Source organism: Manacus vitellinus, unplaced genomic scaffold, assembly GCF_001715985.3.
Source record: "Manacus vitellinus isolate BGI_N305 unplaced genomic scaffold, ASM171598v3 scaffold_19_pilon, whole genome shotgun sequence".
Taxonomy (NCBI): Eukaryota; Metazoa; Chordata; class Aves; order Passeriformes; family Pipridae; genus Manacus; species Manacus vitellinus.
Genome location: NW_021939395.1, coordinates 5,925,557 through 5,949,431, shown reverse-complemented (window position 1 = coordinate 5,949,431; position 23,875 = coordinate 5,925,557). Strand labels below are relative to the sequence as shown.

General features: G+C 43.5%; 1 protein-coding gene across 1 annotated transcript in view; it reads left to right on the top strand.

Annotated features, from left to right (window-relative positions):
• RNF128 (ring finger protein 128) overlaps nt 1-22,044 on the top strand; it is a 25,870-nt gene extending 3,826 nt beyond the window's left edge. The window contains exons 2-7 of the mRNA XM_008933465.3: nt 11,588-11,835; nt 15,095-15,166; nt 15,748-15,830; nt 18,391-18,487; nt 19,331-19,508; nt 20,594-22,044. Coding sequence (XP_008931713.1) covers nt 11,588-11,835; nt 15,095-15,166; nt 15,748-15,830; nt 18,391-18,487; nt 19,331-19,508; nt 20,594-20,730 — 815 coding nt within the window. The 3' untranslated portion in view covers nt 20,731-22,044. The remainder of the gene's footprint in view (nt 1-11,587; nt 11,836-15,094; nt 15,167-15,747; nt 15,831-18,390; nt 18,488-19,330; nt 19,509-20,593) is intronic.
• The last annotated feature ends 1,831 nt before the right edge of the window (nt 22,045-23,875 follow it).

Here is a 23,875-nt window from a genome sequence, read left to right as displayed (position 1 = left end):
GCGCTCTGGCCGGGCCGGGCCCGGGCTGTAGGTGTGCGGGGCTGGCGATGTCTCCGCTTGGTTTGGGTTTCTGGCCTGAGCCGGTATCCGCCAGCAGTGGTGGATGCTGAGGTTTTTTAAGCCTGTTAAGTGTGTGGAGTTGATTTGGGCCGTGAAATAGACTGGGTTTCCATGCTCAGACAGCATTTCTCCCTATGCCTCCACTAACCAGCTCAAAAAGAGATGGAGCACGAGACTCTTCTGTAGGTAACTTTTCAGCAGTAAAATTCCCCTTGCAATGGAAGAAGCTGAATCCCTTTGAAGGTTTTTTTGCGGTTTAGAGACGCTGATGACAGAGCCCCTCTTCTCTTGCTGGAGAAAGTCTCCTACTTGCCAGAAGTGTTTTGTTTTTTTTCCCTGACCTGCCCATCTCTCAAATGAAGAATGAGATTTGACTGTGTTTAGGCTAATGTAACCTGCAGCACTAGGCTGAAGGCTGTGTAAATGCCTTCTGGTGACAGCCTGAGCAGGGTGAGTGGCTTTGGTGGCTCTGTCCAGCTGTTTGACAGATGTGCACACACCTGCTGGGCATGTTGGAATTCTGTGAAGTGGTGCTGTTTTGGAAAGCCACATCTGGAGTGAAATAAAAAGGTGAAAAAAGAAAACGGTGCGTCTTCAAACTTTGAGTGGTTAAAAAAATAGTTATATCCTTGCAGGACCCCTCTTAGAAGGGGTGGAGAGGATTTCTGTCTGTTAGCTATGAAGGCAAGTGTTCTGGTGAGACAAGGAAACAGTAGCTGCCTCTGGATTTTCACTGTGTGCAATCTTAATGAACTGTAGGACTGTTGGTACTCTGCTTTAAGAATTCAAAACGTACAGTCTGGACAGACCTTTCTGAGGCAGAGCTTTCTTATGTAATCAAATCATCAGCTGACAAATGCTATTGAGATCTGGCTATTGCTGGGCGAGTTCCTCCTGCTGAACTGACGGGAGCATCCCTGCCTTGAGCCCTGTTCACTGTGTGCCTGCCTAATCCTGCAGCTCTTGGAGGAGCTCCCTTGGCACTGCTGGCTTGGGTAGGTCACTGCTGAACCTGTTCTTGAGGGGAAGGGCTATGTGCTCCTGCCCTCTCCTCCATCCTGGCTGCTGGGAGACTTAAAGCATCTTAACCTTGCCAGGAGCTGCCTCTTGAAATAAGCCATTTGCTCTCTGCAGGGTCTGCTCCAAGAGGAGCTCCCTCCTTTTCCTGTGCTGTCCTTAAGTTTTCTGCTGAGGCATTTATGTCAGAGTGGCTCTAGCTGTCCTGATTATCCTGTGTGATGGGTTACTGGCTTGAGGGCATGTTGAAACTTCCCAGCTGAACTGCAGACAAATAGGACAGGGACTGCTTGGAGAAGACAGCTTCTGTCAAACCACATATTTAATCTGCATGACTCCTCCTTGCCATGTCCTAGCACAATTACTGGGCTAAGCTTGTTGCTGCTGTTGCTTGTCCTTGTTTTAGTCCCTCACTTTCTTTCCTGTTCCAGCCTCCCTTCTTCTCTGGGCTTGAGTTCTTCCTCTAGCACCACATTTGTCTGTGAGTCCCTGTTCTTGCCTCTTCCCACAGCAGTGCTCTTCCTTCTGCTTATGGGGCTTTGGTGACATGCTGTGCTTGGGCCAGTCCTGCCTTCTGCTCCTTCTGGGAGCCAGTGCTCTCCAGCCAAACCTGACAAACATTGCAGGCTTTGAACACAGCCCAGCTGAGGTGAAGCGAGCTACAAGTCACCAGCCTCACTGAGTTTGCCAAGTGCAGGATACTGCTTGTGTAATGCTGATGAGGTCAGCCTACAGCACTGCACCTCAGACTTAGGAGGTGAGAGCTGGTCATACTGCCCTTTGCTGAACTGTGCTTTGGGATGGGTCTCCTGGCCTCTGTTGGTGGCACTGGATGCCCCAGCTCTTCTGGAGGCAGCGTTGAAGGTGGCCCTGCTCATAAAGAACTGTTTTTGTGCAAGTACAGCTCCCGCCGCGGCTGTAACGGCTGTAGCTGTGCTAACGGTGACTTCACAGTCTGAGTTTCCTCATTGGCTTCATTTCTGCTCTAACTGGGGCTATCATATGCCATCAAGTGAAACCAGACAAAGCCAAGCACTTCCTCCAAGCTGAGGCAATGGGAAGTAGTGGGGAGATGTCTTTGCTGGGGCAAAAGCCTCAGAGCTTTGACATGCCTGGGGTAGCATCTCCTCTTGCCAGCAGTGCTGAGGGCAGGAGCTGTCATCTGCCTGGCAGAGAAGGAAGATCTCCTTCTCTGATAAAATATATGGGGCTTTGATAAAATATATGGCACAACATGCTTTTCTTCACAGAACCTTGGTAGCAACAAAACATGAAGTTAGTAAGAGAACCTTATCTGAAAGTGCTGTGTGTGTTTTTCTGGGACTGTCAAACTTGGCTTTTGAAGCAATTTTATTGTTTAGACTTAAATGGGCCTGTATTTGAAGCAGTGTTTGTCCTACTCATCCTGCTTCCAGAGAATTTTTTCTTATCATGTTTGGTCTGATGAATTCCTTATTGCTCTTATCAGTGCTCTGATATAACCTTTTGGTGTGCCAATTTAAAAAAACAAACAAATAAACAAAAAAACAACCCCCCCCAAAAAAAACCTCCCAAACACACACATACACACAAAAACAACAGAGAAACCCCCCAAAACCAAAAAACCCAAAACCAAAGAAAACCCCAACTAAACAACAAAAACAACCCAACAAAACAATCCACCCTGACAATAAAAACAGAACACAATAAATAGCCAAATCAGATATGATCAAGTCCTGCCTAATCATCTTTAACATGTAGAATGCCAAGAATTTCATGGAGTCCAAAGTAACGTTTACTTTGTGCTTTTATAAGCACAAACCTGTATCAATTAGCAAACTTGAGTTTTAATTGTGGGCAGTTTAAGGAGATGGTACCGCTCTGTGGCAGGCTGAGCAAGGTTTCAAAGTACAGTTCTGTGTGCTCATAACTGCACCTCTCTGTAATCTCTATTGACCTTCTGGAAAAGACATTTGATTGGAGAAAACCAGCAACATGTGGGGGAAAAAGTGCAGACAAGAGTTGATTTGTTTTAAAGGTGGACCTTGCCTTAAGGTAGAACCAGGCTCTTAGGTGGCTTGGGGCTGTGGTAGTACCCATGGAAAGTGTTCTTTGGTGTTCATTATGTCCCTGCAGCTGGTGGAGAAGGATTCCTTGCAGGTTAGAAAGCAGCTGTGAAAATTTTCTTTGGTTTCTTTCTTGTGGTATAACTCTAGACTTGAGAAGCACATCACCTGATCTGAAGAAGGCTTATTCTGGGGGAACACAGCTAAATAATTCTGGCTAAAGCAGTAACAGCATGTCTCAGGCTAACAAGATCTGGTTCAAGTGTAAACTTGCATCAGTGGGTGAAAGGGGAAGGAAAGGTTAAATATGTAGCACAGCCACTTAACTTGTTCTGCAGGAATTTCACTGAGGTAGAGGCTTATCTCCATATGCTTAGAGAAAACAGTGTATGGCAAAAGTGTCTAATTGTGCTCTGCTCCAACTTCGTATGAGGTGTGATCTTCAGAAACAAGCTAAAACTTCTTCATGGTATTAAAAGGCTGATGTGAGCTGTAAAACTGTTAAAGATTGAGACAGAATTGTAATCCCAAGGCAGGCTGAAGCTTTGTAAGCATTCTGTAAACAACTAGAGTACCTCTCCTTTGCAGTGAGTGAAGAATTGTGCTGAGGACATCTGAGGTGAGGAATGAGCATGCAAGGTCTAATTGATGACACTTGCTCTCTCATGTTACCTGGCCATGGCCAGGTGAGACTCTGCAGATTATTTAGCCCTTCCTACCAGCACTCCTTTTTTGAGAAGGACCTTGCATGCATCTGCTGTGCCTCAATGGTATTTGCAGTCCGTAGTGTCTGGAGTCTATAGCTCTTTGCATCTGAGAATTAACTCTTCCATTTGTATGTGCTGCAAATTTGTCTTTATGTGCTCAGTTTGGTTCTCCTGGCTGCCTGGTTTAGAGTAAATTAATGTCACAGCTGTAGTGGCATTCAGACAACCAGCCCTGGTACGTGGGTCTGGCTGATCTCCCCACCTGCAGGGTAAGGTGGGGTGTGACAGTGTGACAGTGAGCTGGGGCTGCCCACCGCACCAAAGCTCTGTGAGCAAGCAGGAGAGGCACTGAGAAGCTGGATAGACTAACTAGTGCTGTTGACAACTTCTGATCCCTGCCATTGCTCTTTGTGATATAATTTAGGTACCTCTGTGCCATGGAAAACCGCAGGAAAAGGCATCACCCTTTAGATAGCCTGGAATAGGTCTGTGAAGTGCCCTTGCTCTTTGGGTTTACTGGGCTGTTGAAATGTGAAAGGATGAATTAAAATCCTAAGTGACAGCTGTGGTAGCAGAGGCTTCATTGTGTGGGACATCATGTCCTTAAAACAATGACAGTGCTTGTTTGCCTCCAGTCCTGAATGTGCTGGTGAGCACACAGTGATCAGCTCAGCACGGTTCCCCACTGTATCCAGTGTGAGCTGTCATCTTTCCACAGACAGATGCCTTCTGGCTTACACTGTGCTGACTTACATCATTTTACCATTAGCTTTCTCAAACTCACTTGTTCCCAGTGAGCACTTAGCTGCCACCAGCATGTGGAGAGCAAGGGATATTTAGTGGTGAGCTCAATCTCATTCAAAGAGGGTGAGCAATGTATTTACTAAATCAAAACTGCTGAAAGCTGTTGAGTAAATTCAGCAAAGAATTTTCATTAGGGAATGTTGCTCTCTGTTTCTCCAGGGGATATTAGATGCTGTTTGCTAGATTGAAAGGTGATACTTTACTCTTGCAAGTGCCACTGACCAAAGAGCACGTGAAGAGAGCCATCCGACAGGTCTCATTAATCTCTGTGCCCTTAATAAGTGTTACTGTTTTGGATGCTGTTTTAAATGATGATTTCATGTTATAAATGTTCTAAGATTTAGGGCCTGAGAGCATTTACATAGGTCTTAAAGGCTCAGAAAGGGGAGGGGGGGGAAGAAAAAGGCTGGTAATTGTTGGATTCACTCGACACATAATAACACTGTCTAAACTAAATAGAGTACAGGTTTGTTTCCACCTCCAGTATCCCCTGTGGACCAATGGAAACTCACATCATGTAAAACTACCTTTGGTCTTGCTGTGCTCCTTCAGACGCTCAGCCTGTTTGGTAAAGTTTCCCCTCACTTCCTAGTGTGGAAATCTTCCTTCTCCACAGTAACGTTTGGCCCATCTGGAGGCCATCCTCTCCGAGGAGTCTCCTTAGGCGTTAGTCCCATTAATAAATGCTGTGTTGGTAGGAACATGTGGTGGCATGTTCCTCCAGGCAAAGACCACTGTGGGCATGAACTCTCCAGAGGAGTTCCTTTTCTGCAACACTAACACCAGTTATCAGGGAATTTCTCTTCTTCCCTTTCTTCTAATCTCACTGTGCTGTCCTTACTCTTCTAAGGCTCTGCCTCATATTTAAATTTCTGTAATGCTCCTCTCCCCCTTTTTAAAAATTTAGTTTCTTTTTAAGACCTTGCCTTTCATTCCTGGCTATTCCTGCCACCTTTTAACACTTTTTCGTGTGTCTTGCTGTCTTGTTCACCGTATTCATCTGTGACATGGATGAAGGGACAGCACATGCCCTGAGCAATTTTGCTGATGATACAGAACTGGGATGAGTGGCTGGTACACCAGAAGTCTGTGCTGCTATTCAGTGAAGCCTGGGCAGGCTGGAGAGCTGGGTGGAGAAGGTTCAACACGGGTCCTGCACCTAGGGAGAAATAACCCCAGGCACCAGTACAGTCTGGGGGCTGACCTGCTGGAGAGCGGCTCTGTGGAGAAGGCCCTGGGGGTCCTGGTGGACAGCAAACTCTCTATGAGCCACTTGTGCCAAGAAGGCCAAAGGTATCTTGGTGTGCATTAGGAAAAGCACCTGGACTGAGCCCAGGGAAGGGCTATGAAGATGATGAAGGACTGGAGTATTTCTCCTGTGAGGAAAACCGTGGGAGCTGGGCCTGTTCAACCTGGAGAAGACTGAGGGACCTCATCAATAAAATATGTTTTATTTTCAACAAAAAATATGTTAAGAATGGGTGTCAAGAGGATGGGACCAAAGTCTCTTCAGTGGTGCCCAGTGACAGAACAAGGGGTAACAGGCACAAACTGAAACACAGAAAGTTCCACCTGAATAGGAGGAAAAACTTTACCGTGAGGGTGACAGCACTGGAACAGGCTGCCCAGAGAGGTTGTGGAGTCTCTCTCACTGGAGATATTCAAAAGTTGTCTGGATGTGATCCTGTGCAACCTGTTCTGGGTGAACCTGCTTTAGCAGGGGGGTTGGACTAGATGATTTCCAGAGGTTGTTTCCCACCCCAGCCATTCCATGATTTTGTGTGAATGTTTACCTCTGGGAGCTGAAAGGCTTGTGTGTTGAGGAGGAAGAGATCAGGCACAGTGCCATCTGTCAAGTAAAGCAAGCTGAAAGTAGATTTAATTAAGCCTAGGAGATAGTGTGAGGAAGAAGACAGTTCAATCAAAAAACTGAGGTCACAAGGGGCTGTTACTTTAAATAACTGCAAAATAGCGTGGAAGTGAGCAATTCTTTTATCTTGGTGCCAGGTAATGTTTGGAGTGGAGAACAGGCAGAGCAGGGGAAGGAGAAGGGACAAGCCTGTGAACATGTCAGCTTATCCAGGCTTAAGTTGTTCCTGAACTATGAGTTCAGTCACCCTCCCCTCTTGCAAAGGGGAGAGCTTATTGCAGGGCAATAAAGGCGTTTCCTCTGACAGTGTCTGCGATGGAGGATGATTGTGGGGATGGGCACATTCCTGATCAGATTTTGCCTTATGCATCTGGACGAGAGCAGTCAGCACCCTTTTTTGTCCACAGTGTACCATGGATGAGAGCAGAGCTGGCCTGCAGGCTCTGGTTTCCTGGTGTCTGAGGCCAGGGAGAGCCCTTGTGTCCCTGGAGTGGTGTAGTGCTGAGACATGATGGCTTCTGTGTGCAGTGCTCGCCTGCCACCTGAGGTGAATTACGTCACGTCAGTAATACCAGATCAGTCTGTGTACAATGGTAGTTTATTTTCCTTCCTACTGTAACAGATAACATTAAGCTTGTACAGGCCTGTTTGATAACCACCAGAAATCCCAGTACAGTGAGATAAGCAATATTCAAGATGTCTTTTTCTTTTTTTTTTTTTTTTTTTTTTTTTTTTTTTTTTTTTTAAACCTGAAGCTGGTATATCAGATACTCCTCTTACATGCCTGAGGAGTCAGGTGTGCTGATCTGGTGGGAAATGCTTGGAGTGTCAACTGACAGTGTCTTTCATGTTAAAGTACAGGAGATGGCTTGATCTCCTAATGCCTTTCTGCTGATGCTGGAGTTGGAGGGGTACCAGGGGAATACCTCTACCTCTTTGACTAAGGCTGAAGACACAGCTAGTGCTGATTTTGTGTGCTGAAAGTACCATATCATGTAGATAAAAGCAAAGATACAGCCATCAAGTTCAGAGTTTGTATTTAATCTCTTGAAAGAGCCTTCAGATATTGATTCTGCTCTGGTTAAGGAGAGCCTGACCTTTCTTTGAGAATTCAAACTCCAAAGTCTGCTTTTTGTTTTTTTTTTTTTTATTTTGCCTTTTTTTTTTTTTGTATGTGAACATTCAAAATCAGAAGTAATTTCTTCCATTCTGCACTTTCTGAGTGAGTGGCTCACATGGTGGTCAGCTGGGGCTGTTGAAATGGATTGCAGGTTCCACAGGACCAAGGGCTGTGTGGGGGTATTCCTGAGTGAAGTGTGAGCTGCTTTGGTTCTGGGGAGAAACAACACAGTTGTACCACGGCAGAGGCGCAGGTTGCACAGGCACTCTCTGGACAAAGTGAAAGAAACTTAATTTCACTCCACTTAAAGATGATACAAAACTTTGGAATTTCAGAAAGGGGGGGGAAATTACAGAAGCAAAAATGTTGGAGTTTGTGTATGGCATGCTAGCTTTTCCTTGTTCTGAAATAACTTGCTACTTGTCATCTTTTATGCCTTCTTTCTTAAAAATGCCCTCAGAATTGTTGCCTTCCTCACATGTTTTCACCAAACGGTGTTGCAGCTTGGTCTGCTCCCAAAGAGGAAAAGGTCCCCTAACAATATTACATCCTGTTCATGGTAAATGGTGATAGAGACATTATAGGGGTTTGGCTTTTGCTATCCAAGAAAAGAACAGTCTATGGAATTTGCCCAAAGCTACACTGAGACCTTTAAACCAAAATGAAGGGGTCTTTCATGTCTTAATTGAAGTGGAATTTGCTTGGTTTAAACACTGCAAAATGGTTCCAATGCCTGAACAAGCTGAGAAACTACTTTTGAGTGGGGGTAGAGGAGCTGACTTAGGGCTGGAGTCCTTGAGTTGTCTTTGGTCAGGGGATTGTTTGGCCCTGAGATCTGAACCTTGCCTTGATGTGCTTTAATGCATGAGCAGATTGTGATTTTATTGCTAGAAGTGACTGCTGTTAAGCATGGATTAGGTTCCATTGCAGTCTGCTGAATATTGTGGGGTGAATGTTCTCCAGGACTTAGAATTTTCTTGGTTCACGATAGATTTATCTGTAGCACACACAAGATTAGTACTGGATTATAATAATCTCCCTAAATAAATATGAAAAGACAGGTGTTTACTATGCAAAAGTTAATGCTCCCAGCTCTATGCTGCCCTTACACATTGCATTTCTCTCCTGAATTACCAAACCCTCAACTTCATGTTTACAGGGAGCAGAAGTGCAATGGCAGAACAAGTGAAGTCTTTGCAGGGCAGTGTTTAATATAGGTATTGATATTGGTATAAATAGATGCAAGCTCTACTTTGCATTTAAGTCAACCTGATACAGGAAGGTAAAACTTTGATCCCAGTCATGCACTGTCCTTGTGTGCCCAATCTGCTTGTGCCCCAGCTCTTCCCTGCCACAACACACCATTGAGGTTCTTGTGCTTTATCTGTGCTAACCCATTTCCTCCAGATTTTGACCAGCAGGTACCTCCTGCAAAACTCCAAATCTACAGAGGCAGGCTGTGTTTCTCTAAAGACTTGAATAACTTACCCTCTCCAGTTTCACAGGGAATGAGAAAGGAAAGAGGCTGGGAAATGTTTAACTAAACAGGTCTTGCTTCTGTTTAGCAGTGAGCCCATTATTAGCCAAACAGGCAGCAGCTTAATTTCACCTTCTAGTGTCCTTTAAAAACTGTTAGAGAAGCTTTACCTGAACCACAAAAGCTGACAGCACCTGGATGATGAGCTTGGGTTTCTGTGAGGTTTTTGCCATGCACAACTGACTTTTCTTCTGCTTTGCTGCAGTCTGGGGGGTTAGAAAGCTGACAGTTGAGGGCAGCTACTGTGCTTGGGACACCTCTGCAGATGTCCCCTCAAATACCTTGTTTCCAGTGTGATGCTCGAGTCTCTGTCCAGGTCATTGTTTCAAGGCCACCGTAACACGTTTCAGTACCTGTCAAGGTGGGACCCATCCAGCAGCTCAGGGAGTGTTGGGTGGGAGTGATCCTAATGCTTTTATTCTAGAAGCACAGCAGTTGTCCTAAACGTGGTGCTGATGGAAATGGCCACTCTTCTGCCCTTGTTGAGCCAGTGTCAAAGCCAGCAGCTGGTGCTTGCATGTGCTTGTCTAAAGCAGAGCTGAAATTGCAAGAGAAATCTCTGGGGGTGAAAAGAATGAGAAGGAATTAAAGCTGTCATCTGAAGACATCTTTGTGAACTGATCAACTTGAGACTTAAATGGAAGATGTTTTTTTCTTTAAGGGTAAAACTCATCCACAGCAGATGGCTTAGTAGCTGGAGTGGTTTTGCAGGCTGATGGCGATGTTTCATTAACAGGAGTCCCCACGCTGCGTCTTGTGTTGTGCATAACCACAAGCTATATTTGCTGTGAGACGTGCAGAAGCGAAGGGACATAAGGCAGAACAAGCCTTTTTTGCTTTTTTTGGTAGGCTTTTTATTTTCTCGTTGTTGTAGCCTGATCTTTCACACTTTCTTCCATGCTTATGAAAGCATGTCTCAGCATCTGACTTGACCCATGCTTAATTCTTTGCTTGCTCCTGACACCTGACTCCGACTCATTTTCTAACTGATGTATAACCCCTAGTTCATTCTAAAGGACAGTAGTTGCAGGTTGACTGGTTTTTATTTTTTAAATTACTTTTTCCTCTTTTCTGTGTGATGTCCTCATTAAAGTTTAGTCCCACTAAGGAGGGTTGCTTACCATGCTGGGTCACAGACATTATGTGAACAAGCTGGCAAACTAATGAGCAGTTTCTCCAATGACAACCTTTGTGATTTAGCACCAATTCTAGTTTTTTGGTATCTGAAAGTTGGGTAAGGTTTCTCTTAGCAGAGGGACAAACAATTTGTCTCCCCATAAAAGTGTTTGGCTGGGAGGTTAGCTAAAAATAGCACTTCTGTAACAGTCTTTTGTTCCTCCACCATGCAATGTCTATTATGAATGTTGTGCAGGTGATGGTTTAATGCAGCAGAACTCCTGATCAGCTGGTTTTCAAATCTATTTTTCTTGTATTTAGTTTAGAGAGATACCAGTGATAATTTACTCATCTCCCTTTCTCCCCGTTTTTGTTTGTTTGTTTGTTTGTTTGTTTGTTTTTTATCTTTACCTCTTAAGAGCTTCTCTGTTATATTGGGACTGTCTGAAGTTCCTGCAAATGGTATCAAATGTCCTCAAGCCCTTGCATGTCACTAAAAGGAAAGCAGTTTCTTCTGGTCTGTACTTGGGGACTGGAGTTGGTTGAAATTTCTTCCTACCATAAAACTTTTTGTTCCTTTGACTTGTCATGGTGTTCAACTGAGTGAATAAAACCTGTTGTTAAAATCAAGATGGTGTTTGCCATCTTGCCACCAACTGTTTAAAAGCTGAGCACACCTCCCTCCATATTTGCTTCCCTCTGAATTTGCATTAGAAACTCACAAAAACATTTATAGTTCACAACCAAATTTCACTCAAATCATTTCTCAATTGCTGCTGAGAATACAGAAGCAAAGGCTGATCTATGGCTTTGACTGCTCAGTGTCTGGGGAAGTACTCAACAGTACTGTCAAATTTAGAAAAGAGGTGTTAAGAAGTGGCAGCGGAACAGGAAAGAAGTCGGATCCATTACAGGAAGCAATTCCCACACAGATACTGCAATCCTCCGTGACCTCACTCTGTAGAGGATTTATTTTTAACTTTGTGTAGTTCAAAGGCATATTAAAATGTAAATCACCAAAGTGTTGTGTCTAAATAGGACAGTGAGTGTCCTATATATGAGTGAGGAGTGCTATGGAGATGAGTGAATTCTAAACATACTCTAAACATGCTCTAAATATGCAGCTCACAGGTAATTGAATGTACCTTTCAACTGGACAAGCATATGGTGATGACTCTTGCTCAGTCAGCTCATGGTGAATCTACAAATACCAGTTAGAAACTTCCCACGGTCTTTACTGTAGCACTTGAACATCTAAGACACTGGTACAACACCTGGTAACTGTACGTGGATTCCCCTTCTCCTTTGCAGGTGCTGAAAAGATTGTTGCAATTATGATTGGCAACCTGAAAGGCATGGAGATCCTGCGGCGGATTCAGAGCGGCATGAGAGTGACAATGGTCATCGAAGTGGGGAAGAAGCGCAGCCTCTCCATGAATATCTTCACCATCCTCTTCATCTCCGTGTCGTTTTTCGTTGTTGCAGCAGCAACCTTGGGCTGCTATGTCTCTTACTCTGCTCGGAGACTCATTGTTGCAAGGGCCCAGTCCAGGGAGCAGGTGAGTCAGTGCCATTGATTTTTTTATATCCCCAGGCCTCCGTGGTGTGGATCTGAAGGGCAAAATGCTGGTTAAGCTCCAAAATGACTGAATTTGTTTGTTCCACAGGAAGGCATGTGATCTTTAAAGCACTAAGAGATACACCTTTGAGCAACTTAAAACTTTCCTTAAGAACAGCAAAAAGTAAACTGTCTGGAGAAAACAGTTGACTGTGTTAGTTGGTGGAGTAAAAGAGTGTGTTTTGTCTCCTTTCTTGCACAGGTGTGGAAGGGTTACATGTTCTTTTGGGAAGAGTCTTTAGGGAACAGTCAAGTGTATTGATAATGAAGTGTTACAGATTCTCCCTCTTTTCGAAGTGCACTGAAAATCATGTTGTTTCAGCACTTCAGTGTTGCTCTGAATGCATCCCTTTACTGCTCTTCAAAGTCTCTGCTTTTTTGACCTTCCCTGTGGGATTATCTTGCTGTTGTGTGAGGAGTCTTTTAAGGGGTCAGTCAGCCACTGGAACCAAAGAAACACTTTTGAATGACTCTCTGGAGTGGTACAATGAGCTAATAGTGATATGTGATAATGATGTGCTGCAGCTTGTGAAGGGTTTCTTTAAAAATTGAGTGACTATTGAGAAGAGCCAGTCACATTGTCTTCTGGTCCAAGCGAGAAGAGAAGTTTAGTAGCACGTATGTCCCTACCACAGTTAGTTAAAACAGAGTGGCTCTTTCCTCATGAGCTATCTGTTTGCAACCTGCTAGTTCCTTCTTGAATGCATCTTTTCTTCTGGGCTTGAAATTTAAGTCCCCACCTCTGCAGTCTCTTGCTGCATCATGTGGTTAGTGAGCAAAGACAAGTGTGGTAGGATGGCTTGCTACCTTTTTAGTCAGCAGAGCACTGACAAATTCAGTTCCTCAATATAGTAACCTTTCTTAATAATGCAAAATGGCCCATGATATTATCAGTGACCTGGTTTCTAATTTCAGCTCAAATCTTTGCTTCCATTGATTTCATAAAGATTAGATGTTGCAGCTGAGAAATTACCTAACTAATGGCTTTGGAGGAGGTGAGTTGCTCAACTTTCCACAATTCAAAACTGTGTACATGGCAGTAGCTACCTGTGGGGAAGAACTTCCTTAGCTTACAGGAGAAAAGCAGGAGTTCCTGACCTCCTTAGAGCTTTCTTGTCTGCATTGCCATGACCATGCTCACAGGGTGCCAGGAAGGCACTCTGCCCCCCTTATGCAGAAAGGGCTGGAGGTAAAATCAGCAGTGTTGGACTGGGGAAGGCTGAGGACTAAGCGACTGCAAACCTATTTTTCCCAATTAGGTACCTCACTATTTCAACATACCAGAGCCTGGATAGGAGCTGGGACCTGACCTGTTTTGTAATATCTTGATTCTTTTTCCTCAACTTAGCTATTTTTTTCTAGAGTTGCTGGGTTGGGACTTTCAGACTTCTAACATAATTAACATTTAACATTTGCTTGAAAAACTTGACTTTGCAAAATGCTTTGACATTCCAGGCTCAAGTATCCTGGTAGACTATTCAATAAAAATCTTCCTCTTGCTTCTTTTCTCCATCCCCTGGAGGGGTGTTCTGCTGTACTTGCCAAAATCAATGTTAAAGGTGACTTTGCCATTGGTGCATTTAATGAAGAGCAATTAAACTGGTGCCTATGCAAAACTTAAAATATTGTTTCGGTAAATTATTAACAATGCAGCCAGTTGGGTCCTGTCTAATATGCTTGGCCTGACATGAGATGTGTAGATGAGATACCAAATGAGGGAGTACATTCCTAGAAAGTTCAGTTTTCATTTAATAACAAGTAGTGGTGACAGTTCTGGCTATGTATGAGAAGTGCTAATATTGCTGCATTCTTCCTCTGTTGATGTTACCACATGTTGATTTTTACCACATTTGCTGCTCAGACTTCTAGGGGCCTCAGTAAAAAGCAGTACATGGCTGCTCTCTCAAACACTGACAAGGGGAACATCATTCCAAAGTTAACCATAAGTGACATACAGAAACATACATTCATGTCTTCAGCAAAAGCTTCCAAGAAAACTCATCTACTTCTTGTTCCTGAAAATGTGTTTGCATCCTCTACCTTTGGATTCTATCTGTCTCTTCCTTGATAGTTGTTAATAATTATCAGCTATTAAACTCTCAAAAACCTGCACATGGATGCTCTATCTTAGGTCACCAAAATAATACTGATACACAAATAGCTCATTTTGCACCAAGACTGCTTGACAGTCTCTCAGGTGACCGTATAAATCAAGTTGTTTGCCATTAAGTGCTTCAGCACAGGGAATCTTGTGCAGACTTGAATAGCCAGTCCTTGTGAGTTTATTACGTGTCAGCAGCTGCCTTCCACCCACTTGTCCTTTTGTACTTGTGCCACCAGCACTGCACTTGGAAAGGATTCATGTGACTGGGCTAAAATGCCTAAGGAGATGGAATGCTGGAAAGCTAACAGTGCGGGGCTCCTGCACAGAGCAGCTGAATTGGAAAGAGGCTTTTTGGTTAGCTGCAAAACTGAAGACTGGTCTGTCCCTGAAGTAAGTGCTGTGCTGGGACAGCAGTTCCAGAACTGCCTGATACGCCTCTATGTCCTGAGGCAGTAAGTGCACCGGCGAGGGAGAGGACAGTCCTATTCTTTGTGTTGGTGGAACAGCCCCAACCTGTGACCTTTAAGCAGAGGAGTTGGCTCCTGGGCTAATTCCAGTGTTGCATTGACAGCTGGACACCAACAGTTGCCAGGCAAGCTGTAAATCGGTGGGGACAGAGGAGTAGTTGAGGGTGCGTTGGAGGTGAGTGGGCTGGTCGGTGCAGAATCTCTCACCATTCATCAGGACGTGAGTGCGTGGCAGGAGGGTGCCATAAAGTGAGTAAAACTATTGAGTGTTGGACTCCGTGTTCGGTCTTCTGTACCAAGTCAGTTTGAAGGCTTCTGTTTGTTTTGGTTGGGTCTAATCTGATCAAGAAGAAACCCTTGGAATTCCTGTGCTCGTGAAAAGGTTGGGTAAAAGCAAAGCAGATGCTAGTGCCTTGTTGGTGAATCATCTAGTCAATAACCACATCAGTATGTCCTGAAACTCTGTTTCATGGTCTCTTGAAATAGCATGGTCATGCTTACTTGGCTTGTTGTGATAACATCTGGGTTCTAAAACTGTTGCCTGCTTGCTGGTAGGCACCCGGGTAAGTATTAGTAACTTAATAGAAAAATGACCGTGTTTAATTAACCAGGACTGCTTTCTGTCACAGCGACGACTACGGGCCAGGGCTAAGAAGGCCATTGAAGAGATGCAGCTGCGCACCCTGAAGGAAGGGGACAAGGTAGGACTGATCCTATGACCTCATGTATGTTATGGCACAGCCTTTGCACAGAGCCTGGAGAGTGGTCCATAGTACTGGAGCAGGATGCAGAAGTTTCTCTGAGCTCGTAACTGTTGGTGGCAGAGACAGTTCCTCTTTCAGACCATGTCCTTTTCCAGGCTGCAAGACTTCCTTCTATTCTTATAAATTGGGTTATTTTGTTAGCTGCTTGCTTGTAGTCTTGCTGAGGTGAGAGGTCCTAATTTTGCTGGCACGGATGCTTAAAGGTAAACTAGTATATCTAATCAGCTTCCCTGGCTTTTCTTTTTGTAACTAAAACTGGAGCTAGCAGTTCTAAACCTCTACAGTACTGCCTCCAGTAATCCAAGCTGAAATTCTAAACCATGAGTTTAAACTTTAAATGCTTCTGTTGAAGTGTCAGCTTGACTGTGAGTAATCCACACAGTGTGTTTATATAAGATTATATGTGGGAACATCTTGGATGACTTTAGCTAGACCCCTTTGTCTGCAGTAAATCTGATTGGAGTTCAGAGGAAGCTTTCAAAGTCTGTTAATGCTATAAATTCATTTCACTATTTTAGGAGATTGGTCCAGATGGGGATTCCTGTGTTGTGTGCTTTGAACAGTACAAGCCAAATGACGTAATGCGTGTTCTGACTTGCAAGTAAGTTGTCTTCTAAACTGCCCCTTTACCCAAAATCTGTAAGCATGGCTGTTACTTGCTGTTCCTTCTGCTGTGCTAACAAAGCTCATCAAACTTTAATCAAGTTGTTACACAGCAAGCATTCTTGAATCTCTGTCAAAACAATGTTTTGAACAACAGGAACTGTGTAAATATGCTCTTTTAGTGTGCCCCAATGGCCTGTGTTCATAACTTCCCCATGAGCGGACTGACAGGCAGACCACAGTGCCCCTCAAGGGCATGCCAGGGCTTTTTAAAGATTCATTCCCTTGCTGATACATAAGAATGTTACCACTAAATTGCAGGTAACTGGCAAAATGTTGCCCATTTCTTGTCCCTTAAGTTACTGCTTACTAAGGGGGTTGTGCTTCTGCTAAACTTGTTAAACCATATTGGCTTTTGTAGTTTAGAAGAAGGCATTTCTCTTCTTGTATGCATCCTCTGAAATAGAGACCAAAACAGAACTATAGCAGTTTATTTTTCTAGAATTCTCCCCTGTTGTATCTTACTGCTGTGGAAGCCCAGTAGTGTAGCACAAAGGCTGGGGTTGCTCCTAAGGTGAGGAATTAAGCTCCTTCAGGACTTAAGGAAAATTGTTCTGTGGGATTCCCCCTGTGCCTGCTGAATGGGACTGCTCTGGCCAAGCGTCTAAAAATCAGAGGGCTGTCATGTGAATTGCACAAATTGTGTACTGGAAGAGGTTTCATAACCTTTGGGGAGGGTTACAAAAAGCACTTGGAAAAATTTTGATGTACGAAAAAGTTCTGTAGAATAGCAAAATCTGTAGCTGGTGTTGTGTGGTGAGCGGTGCTGTCTGTCAAACGCTGTCAGATCTGAGCTGGAGTTCCCTTTGCACCAGGTTACAGTTTTGCAAAGGCTTTCTCTGCTCCCAAGCAGTAGGACCTCTTAAGCTGTTTTGATAACACAAAGTTGGGCTGCTAGGATGTTATCAACCAAATTCCTTGATCTCATGCTTAATACTTTAGAAAAAACCAAAACTGAATAAGCTTTCAGGCATGGATGAATGCTTAATCGGTTGTCTTGTCACGTTTATGCTCATGAGTAGTCTTGCTTAGTAATGAACTAAGTGCCATGAGTACAGAAACTTTCAGACAAGCTCCAGATACTTCTGGCTGATAGGAGACCTGACTTCTCATTATTTCCCTATAAACCCTGATAATCTTGATATGAACTTGAAAACAAAGCATGACTTATTGAGGTAAGAGTGGAGTAACTTCTTCTGAACTTTGCTGCGTTATGCTTTGCTCTAAGATTGCTTTCCATACATTTGTGATGTTTCATTCCTCCCGGGCCCAAATGCAGCTCTAAGAGGCACATGCTTAAGATGACTGGATGGACTTAGTAATCTTCACCAGTGGTGATCTCTGCCAGTATCAGCCATATTAAATTCTCTCTCACATGAGTTATAAATTGATATTTACTGCAAGAACACGCTTGATTTTGATGGTTGACCTCAACACTTAGACTTTACTTGTTGAAAGCATTTAACTGTATTTATGAAAGAAGCAAGCAATCAAATGGTCCTGTGAGTCACACTGGTGGTATCTGAGTCCCTGGGGTGTGGGTGTTTGCCAAGGGCATTCTTGTCCAGAGAGTCAAACTGAAGGCATTTATAGTTGCAGATACACAAAACCAGTGGTAAATCCAAGGACTTAAAATAGTCAGGCATCCAGGAAGTTTCAGGTTGTACTCTGAACATTAAGTTGGTGCAGCTAGAAGGAAGTACTGGTGATGTGGGCTGAACTGGAGAATCCTTGGATCCTACTGGGCCATGGGCTACTGAGCAGTGGATGTGGTGATCTCTGCACTTGTCTCATAATAGAACTGATTAATACTGAGCAGTGCCTGTCTGCCTTGCTGTTTCTATTCAGGCTGAGGGAACAGGCAGATTACAGGATTTCAAGTCATCCTCCTAAATCTGTGGCCTAATTTAGACCCATTGTGGAAGTGAATGTCTTAATAGAAGCACACATTTGCATCTGTGGTGGCTGAACTATATTTACTTTCTTGAGTGCACAGCCTGCCAAATATCCACTTGGAATACACAGTGATTGCACAGACAAAGCAAATGGGTGGGAGTACAGTTTATCTCGAGGACATTACTCTGTGAGATGATTTGTCTATGTAGTTCTAACAGAAATAAGTGCTATTTAGTCATCTGCATCTGCAAGACAGAGGTTAACCTTAAAGCTGAGGCTGAGACGTCAGTAATCGTATTTTGTTAAATTATCAGCTGGGAATGTATTTGAAAATGGATTTGGAAGAACAAAAGCTTTAGATTGGTGTAGCAAAAATGATAATGCTGAATTCTAGCAAGTTATATCAAGATACTAATAAGCACAAACCAGCTACAGGCTGAGAGATCAACTATCTATAACTTTCAACTGGAACTTGAGGCAAAATAAGGTCGTCCACTCTAGAAGGAATAAATTCTCAGTGTTACCAAAGAGTTCTTCACGGGTGGCATATAAGCAGTCTTCCTGGTATGAAGCCTAACCTGTTGGCTACCTTCTTCTACCAGCCATGTCTTCCACAAGACCTGTATTGACCCCTGGCTTCTGGAACATGGGACGTGTCCACTGTGCAAATGTGACATCCTCAAAGTTTTGGGTGTTGAGGTAAGCCAGCATTCTGTCACAGTGGCAGCTGCCATTGTCAGCATTACACTGATGTAGTAACCACATCCTGAGCTATTTCTTGCTGCCTCTAGAGCACTGGTGGTAAGCCCAGGTGTTGCCATGTCAGTGGCCAGGTGCTACAGGACTGCTGTGTCCCTTTTAGGGAAACCTGCAGCTGACCTGGTCTGAGTTGGTATCACCTAAAGCCTTGGGCAGAATGTCAGCCAAAGCTGGCTGTCATGCATGGAAGAATCGCTCTTAACTCTTGTGCTTGCAACTAAGGGTGTTTATCAAAGCTTCAGGCAGACTTCAACAGCTCATACTGTCCCTGAAACCTCTGTTCAGTTCCTCAGTACCCAGAGTCCTTGAAAAGTGAATGTGTTAGCATGGACATCATTCCTGGAGCCACATGATTTCCTAGGATACATCAGGAATTTCTGAGGTGTTCTGTGTTCTTTAATTGCTCATTGCTGCAAGTGCCAGGGGAAACTGCTTTTGCCAATGCCTGACACTGCCCGGACCAGCTAAAATGTGTGCCAGAATTTGCCTGGGGGAGTCATATCTGCACTGAATGGAAGGAAGACTCTCTTTTTGTGGTACTGGGCAGTAAATGAGTGAAGAATGCAGAAGCTGTGTCTGAACTTCCCACTCAATTAGACCATAACTGGTTTTCCCCTGGGATGTTGGAGGTTAACAGCAGAACTTTTATGCCATTTTATTTTTTTTATCTCTGGGTAAAAGTGCCCTGGACTCAGTCCTTGCAAGTATTGGTCTCCTGGAAAGATGCAGCATCCTATCAAGTTTTAACTTAAACCATTTTCTCTTTTTTTTTTTTCCACAAAGATGGATGTAGAAACACGGTCTGAGTCTGTGCAAGCCTCAGGATCCAGTGGGCAGAGACCTCTATCCACTGTCACTATGGTTAATGAAGATGATAATCTCAGTGAGACAGCATCATCTGGATATGATTCCGTACAGGGCCCAGAGGAATCTGCTCAGGAAGCACATGCACCATCAGAAAGTATGTCTACTTTTTCTTCTGTCTTGCTGGACTGCATTGCACTTAGTTGCTTAGGCTGTGAATTAGGGGGGTTTGCAGTAATAACATCTCACAAGGCTTGATCTTCCCTTTTGTTTTACACTTGATCTGACACTCGATCTTTGTTTTCAAATGAAACACAACCTTAGCGTGAATTAAAAGATGAAACCTGTGAAAAGAGCAGTTAAAAAATCAGAGGCTTACTACTTCAAGGGCAAAGAGATTTTTCCAAAGATGTCCCTCATCTCTTTGTGGAGATTCCATTTGGAGGAGTGAGTGTTGCCTTGCCACCAGATCTATCTGCTTTAAGTAGTTACTTATTTACAGAAAACTTATGGGGACTCCATCCTGCTCCAGTTTAAAGGGTGCAGGAGAGAGATGACAGGTACTTCAACTAAATTTCAGGTTTTACCAGGGCTGAGTCATACTTGAACACTTTCAGAGAATTTGAAATTCAGTTAATTTGAAAAGACTGTCAGCTTTTCCAAATACTTCATCTTTTTGAACAATAGCAAACTAATTGCATCCCTACAGGCAACTAGAGTGATGCTGGATTAGTTAGTTACATGGCTCAGGCTCTCGTGTATCCTTGCTTGGAGTGGGAAGGACACACAGGAACATCATCTGAACGAGGTCAATCTGTAGGGAGAAGGCCATCCTCTATGAACCAGTGTGGCCCCCCCAGTTTATCCTGAACCTGGTCTCTAGGAGTTGGTCCTGATGCCTTCAGCAGCTCTAAAGATACAAGAACTGACAATCTCTTAGTTGGATTTCATAGCCTCCTAGGGCCTTCTGTGGCTTGAGCACACAGCCTCTGCTTGCTCAGCACTACTGAGCTGAGCAGGTATCTCTAGAAATGACAACTGGTGTCAAGAATGGGCTCACAAACTAAGGAGGGGCAGCAGAAGAGTGGTAGTTGGAGCATGGCCTTGGATTTCCAACTCTGCAGGAGAAGTGCTGGGAAAGGACCACTGCAGTGAGCTTCTGGAAATCAAGTGAGCTTTAAGGTAATAAAGCTGGCTTGTGACACTTCTTAACTTGCCTTGACTTGGTTTTGTTCTGGACAGATGACAACACACCTCCTGTAAATGAAGAATCCCAGCCCTCCACTGTGACTGCCCTTTCGCAGGGTGACAACCCGGGTTTTGAGGGAGATGAAACGCCAGCTTCTGAGGGCAGGGTCGTTTGTGAAGTCACGCTCTAAGGACGTGCCCAGCCATGGTGCAAGCCTTCTGCAAGGAGCTGCCTACTGCCATTCCATATATACCAAAAATTGCAAGACTGCTGCAGAAAATACTGCGCTGGCAATGTTTAGATAAATAGACTTGCTCAAATCACAATTGTATGGTTTGCCTTTCTTAAAACTGCATTTCCCACGTGAGTTTTAGCACTCTGCAGATAAAGCTGTCTTAAATATAAAGAAAACCAGCAGATTCTAACACTAAAACAAAAGTTCCATCTTCAACAAAGCTTCTTCTCAGTGCTTGAGTTGTTTAAATGAGAAGATTCTTTATGTTGTAGCTGTCTTTACTGGGAAGTGTTTTGAGTTGGGTTTTTTTTTTGTTGTTTATTGTTTTAATTCAAGTGGATTTTCATTGTAAACAAATTAATTTTTGATCTGGTGTAATGCTTATTTACAACACACGAGGTTTTTTTGAACAACGCTGTATTTAATGTTTCAGTGCACTAATTTGATAGGAGAAAAGTGCGAACTAATGCTTGTAAAACTGGATTTTGTCCACAGTGTCTTTTGGTTCTCTAGGAAACCAACTGATTCTCTACCTCTCAACTCCAACCTGCCAACCACACATTCCTAAAGGGGAAGAAAAGAAAGCTGCAAGCTGACAGGCCAAATCTGACTTGCACAGTACCGTAAAGGGAACAACTGCAGGAACTTTTCAAGCCTTGTTAATGTTAAACAGTCTGAAAGATCCTCAAGTGACTTGGGGAGTTATAACCATCTCTAGCACCAGCAACATGCCAGAGTCCTGGCTTTGTGGGAATCTGGGATGACTTCAGAAAGAGTAAACTGAAGATGAAAAGATAGATTCTTCCCAAAGGATCTGCTGTGTTTTGTTCAGAAAATGATGCAGCCTCTGAAAGATGCTGCTCTGTTGCTGTGTGTTGTCTTGCTCAAGTGCACAAGCTGCAGGGAGAGCTGACGTCCTGTGAGTGTGACAGAGGGTTGGAGAAGCTGTCTGCCACCTGTGTGGAGTTGGGATGGGGTCAAGGAGGAACACTGGGTGCCTCAATAGTAAGTGACTTGGCCTTGCCCAGCAAAGGTAACTAAGGATGTCTTACAAATGCACTTTATTTTTTTACCTCTGTCTCTTTGACTAGTTTCTAATATTAGCAGGACTTTGCCTTAAAGCCTGCAATAAAGAACTTCAGAATCTGGAGGGGAAAAGCAATGCATTTTATTAGTTCTAGTACAAATTAAATGGTTGTAAATATTTCATAATTTGTATTGAATTTGAATATGAAAATGTAAATAAAACTCTATTTTTGATGATCCTGACTGACTTGAAATATTACCAACTCTCATATGGAAGCAGATGCTGAATTTGCCCTGTCCCACAACCCTGAAACTCAAAAATCAGCCGTGTTTGCTCAAAGTACTTGGACTAAGGAGTGCTAATTATGTGCAGGATGCTACCGTTACATGGATTGAAATTGTGTTGAGAGCTTAAAGCTAGTAGCTGTACTCAATATAAAAGAAAGCCAAGCAGTTTAAGGTGTGTTCAGTGAGCTGCTTGATGTACCTCTGAATTGTTCTTGGAGGCATGTTCAGCACGAAGCAGTCTAGAAAACTCTAATTGCAAAGCTGACTATAGTCAGACTCCACTCTGAAGCTGTAATTTGCCTTTCCCTCTGAAGTGCAGAGTAGAGAAAGCAACAGCCAAGCAGTAAATGTGCAACCCCTGAGCACTTAATTTCATTTTCATTTCCATTTCACAAAGTTTCTATAAATTTATTGTGGTGTGTATGCTGTAATGTAGTAGAATCTCATGAGGATACACTGTCATGAAATCACTGCCAGTCTTGTGTTCAACTGGGGGCAAGATTTGATGTTCAAGAAAAAAAAAGGGGGGGGAAATTCAGATAAATTCAATGCATTGAAAGGCACTTTTTTTGTTTTGTTCCAATCATGTGTGTTGCTTCCTTTAATATAATTCAAGCTTTATATTTACTGTCTTTTAAGAGCAACAAACTTGCCTTTTTCCCAGTACTCGTATTTCTAAGGGTAATGTGGATGCACAAGGAATGCTCTAGTGGAGTAGTAGGGGGTGCAGCAGCTCACACTGATGAACCTGTACTGCTGTAGGATCAGATGATGTGTATGTGTTCCGTCAAGACATGGGCTTGCTTGGAACTCGGGGCACTTATGCTGATTTTCAGAGACTCTTATATCAAATGTGACCTACTGCTAAAGGAACAAATGCAGCATTTGTATCTCTATTTGAGCTAGGCAGAACTCAATGGTTTTCTAGTTTTGCAGCTCAACTTGTGAGTCTGCCATGTCCTTGTCTGTGCAGATTTGTTTGTAACTAGTAGCTATGCAAGGGGCTTTGTTTAAAAATGAAAGTGTAACTTTCATGAACACCATCTGTGATACTGACCTTGGGTCTGTGGCTGTCAGACTGCTTTAAAGAAATTTCAAAGCTCCACTCCCACTTTGTACTTCCAAGTTTCCATGGATAGCAGCTGTCTTTCTGACCCCGCTTAGGGGACTGTGCAGCAGATTTTTCATTTGTTTTTGGTGATGCTACGGGCTTGAATGGCTCTGGGTCATGTATACATATATATGAGCACTGTCACACAGCAGACTCTTTCCTCTAAGCAAGAGGCCAACAGGAATATGCCTGAGGATTCCCAAAATGCAGTACAAACCTGTTGTTATTGTGCAGTAGTTTTGGGGTTTGCTACAGATACACTAACTTTGTGTGTAAGATAATGGAAATTATGTGCCTATGAGTTGTAACAGTTGCTAAAATGTCTGCCTGTTGACTCAGTTAATATTCCCGTTGAGTCACACAGACATGTCGATTCTTCTGCCCCCAAAGAGCAAACTGAACAGGCTCCAGCATCATCTGGAAGTGTTTACTCATTGCTGTCACCTCTCTCCCCCAGGAAAGCTCTGATCTAGACACTCCACTTGAACATTTGTGTGCTCTCAAAGGGGGACTGGGAAAGATTTTTTTTTTTAATCCCTGCAAGAGTGGAAGCTTTGTCACCTGGGGTTGGATTACTGTGCTGTCTTGTAAACCAGGCTTTACAACAGCAGGACTTCATTTTAAATCCCAAAGCAAAATAATACCAATTTCTAATATTGAGGAAAACTTTCAGGT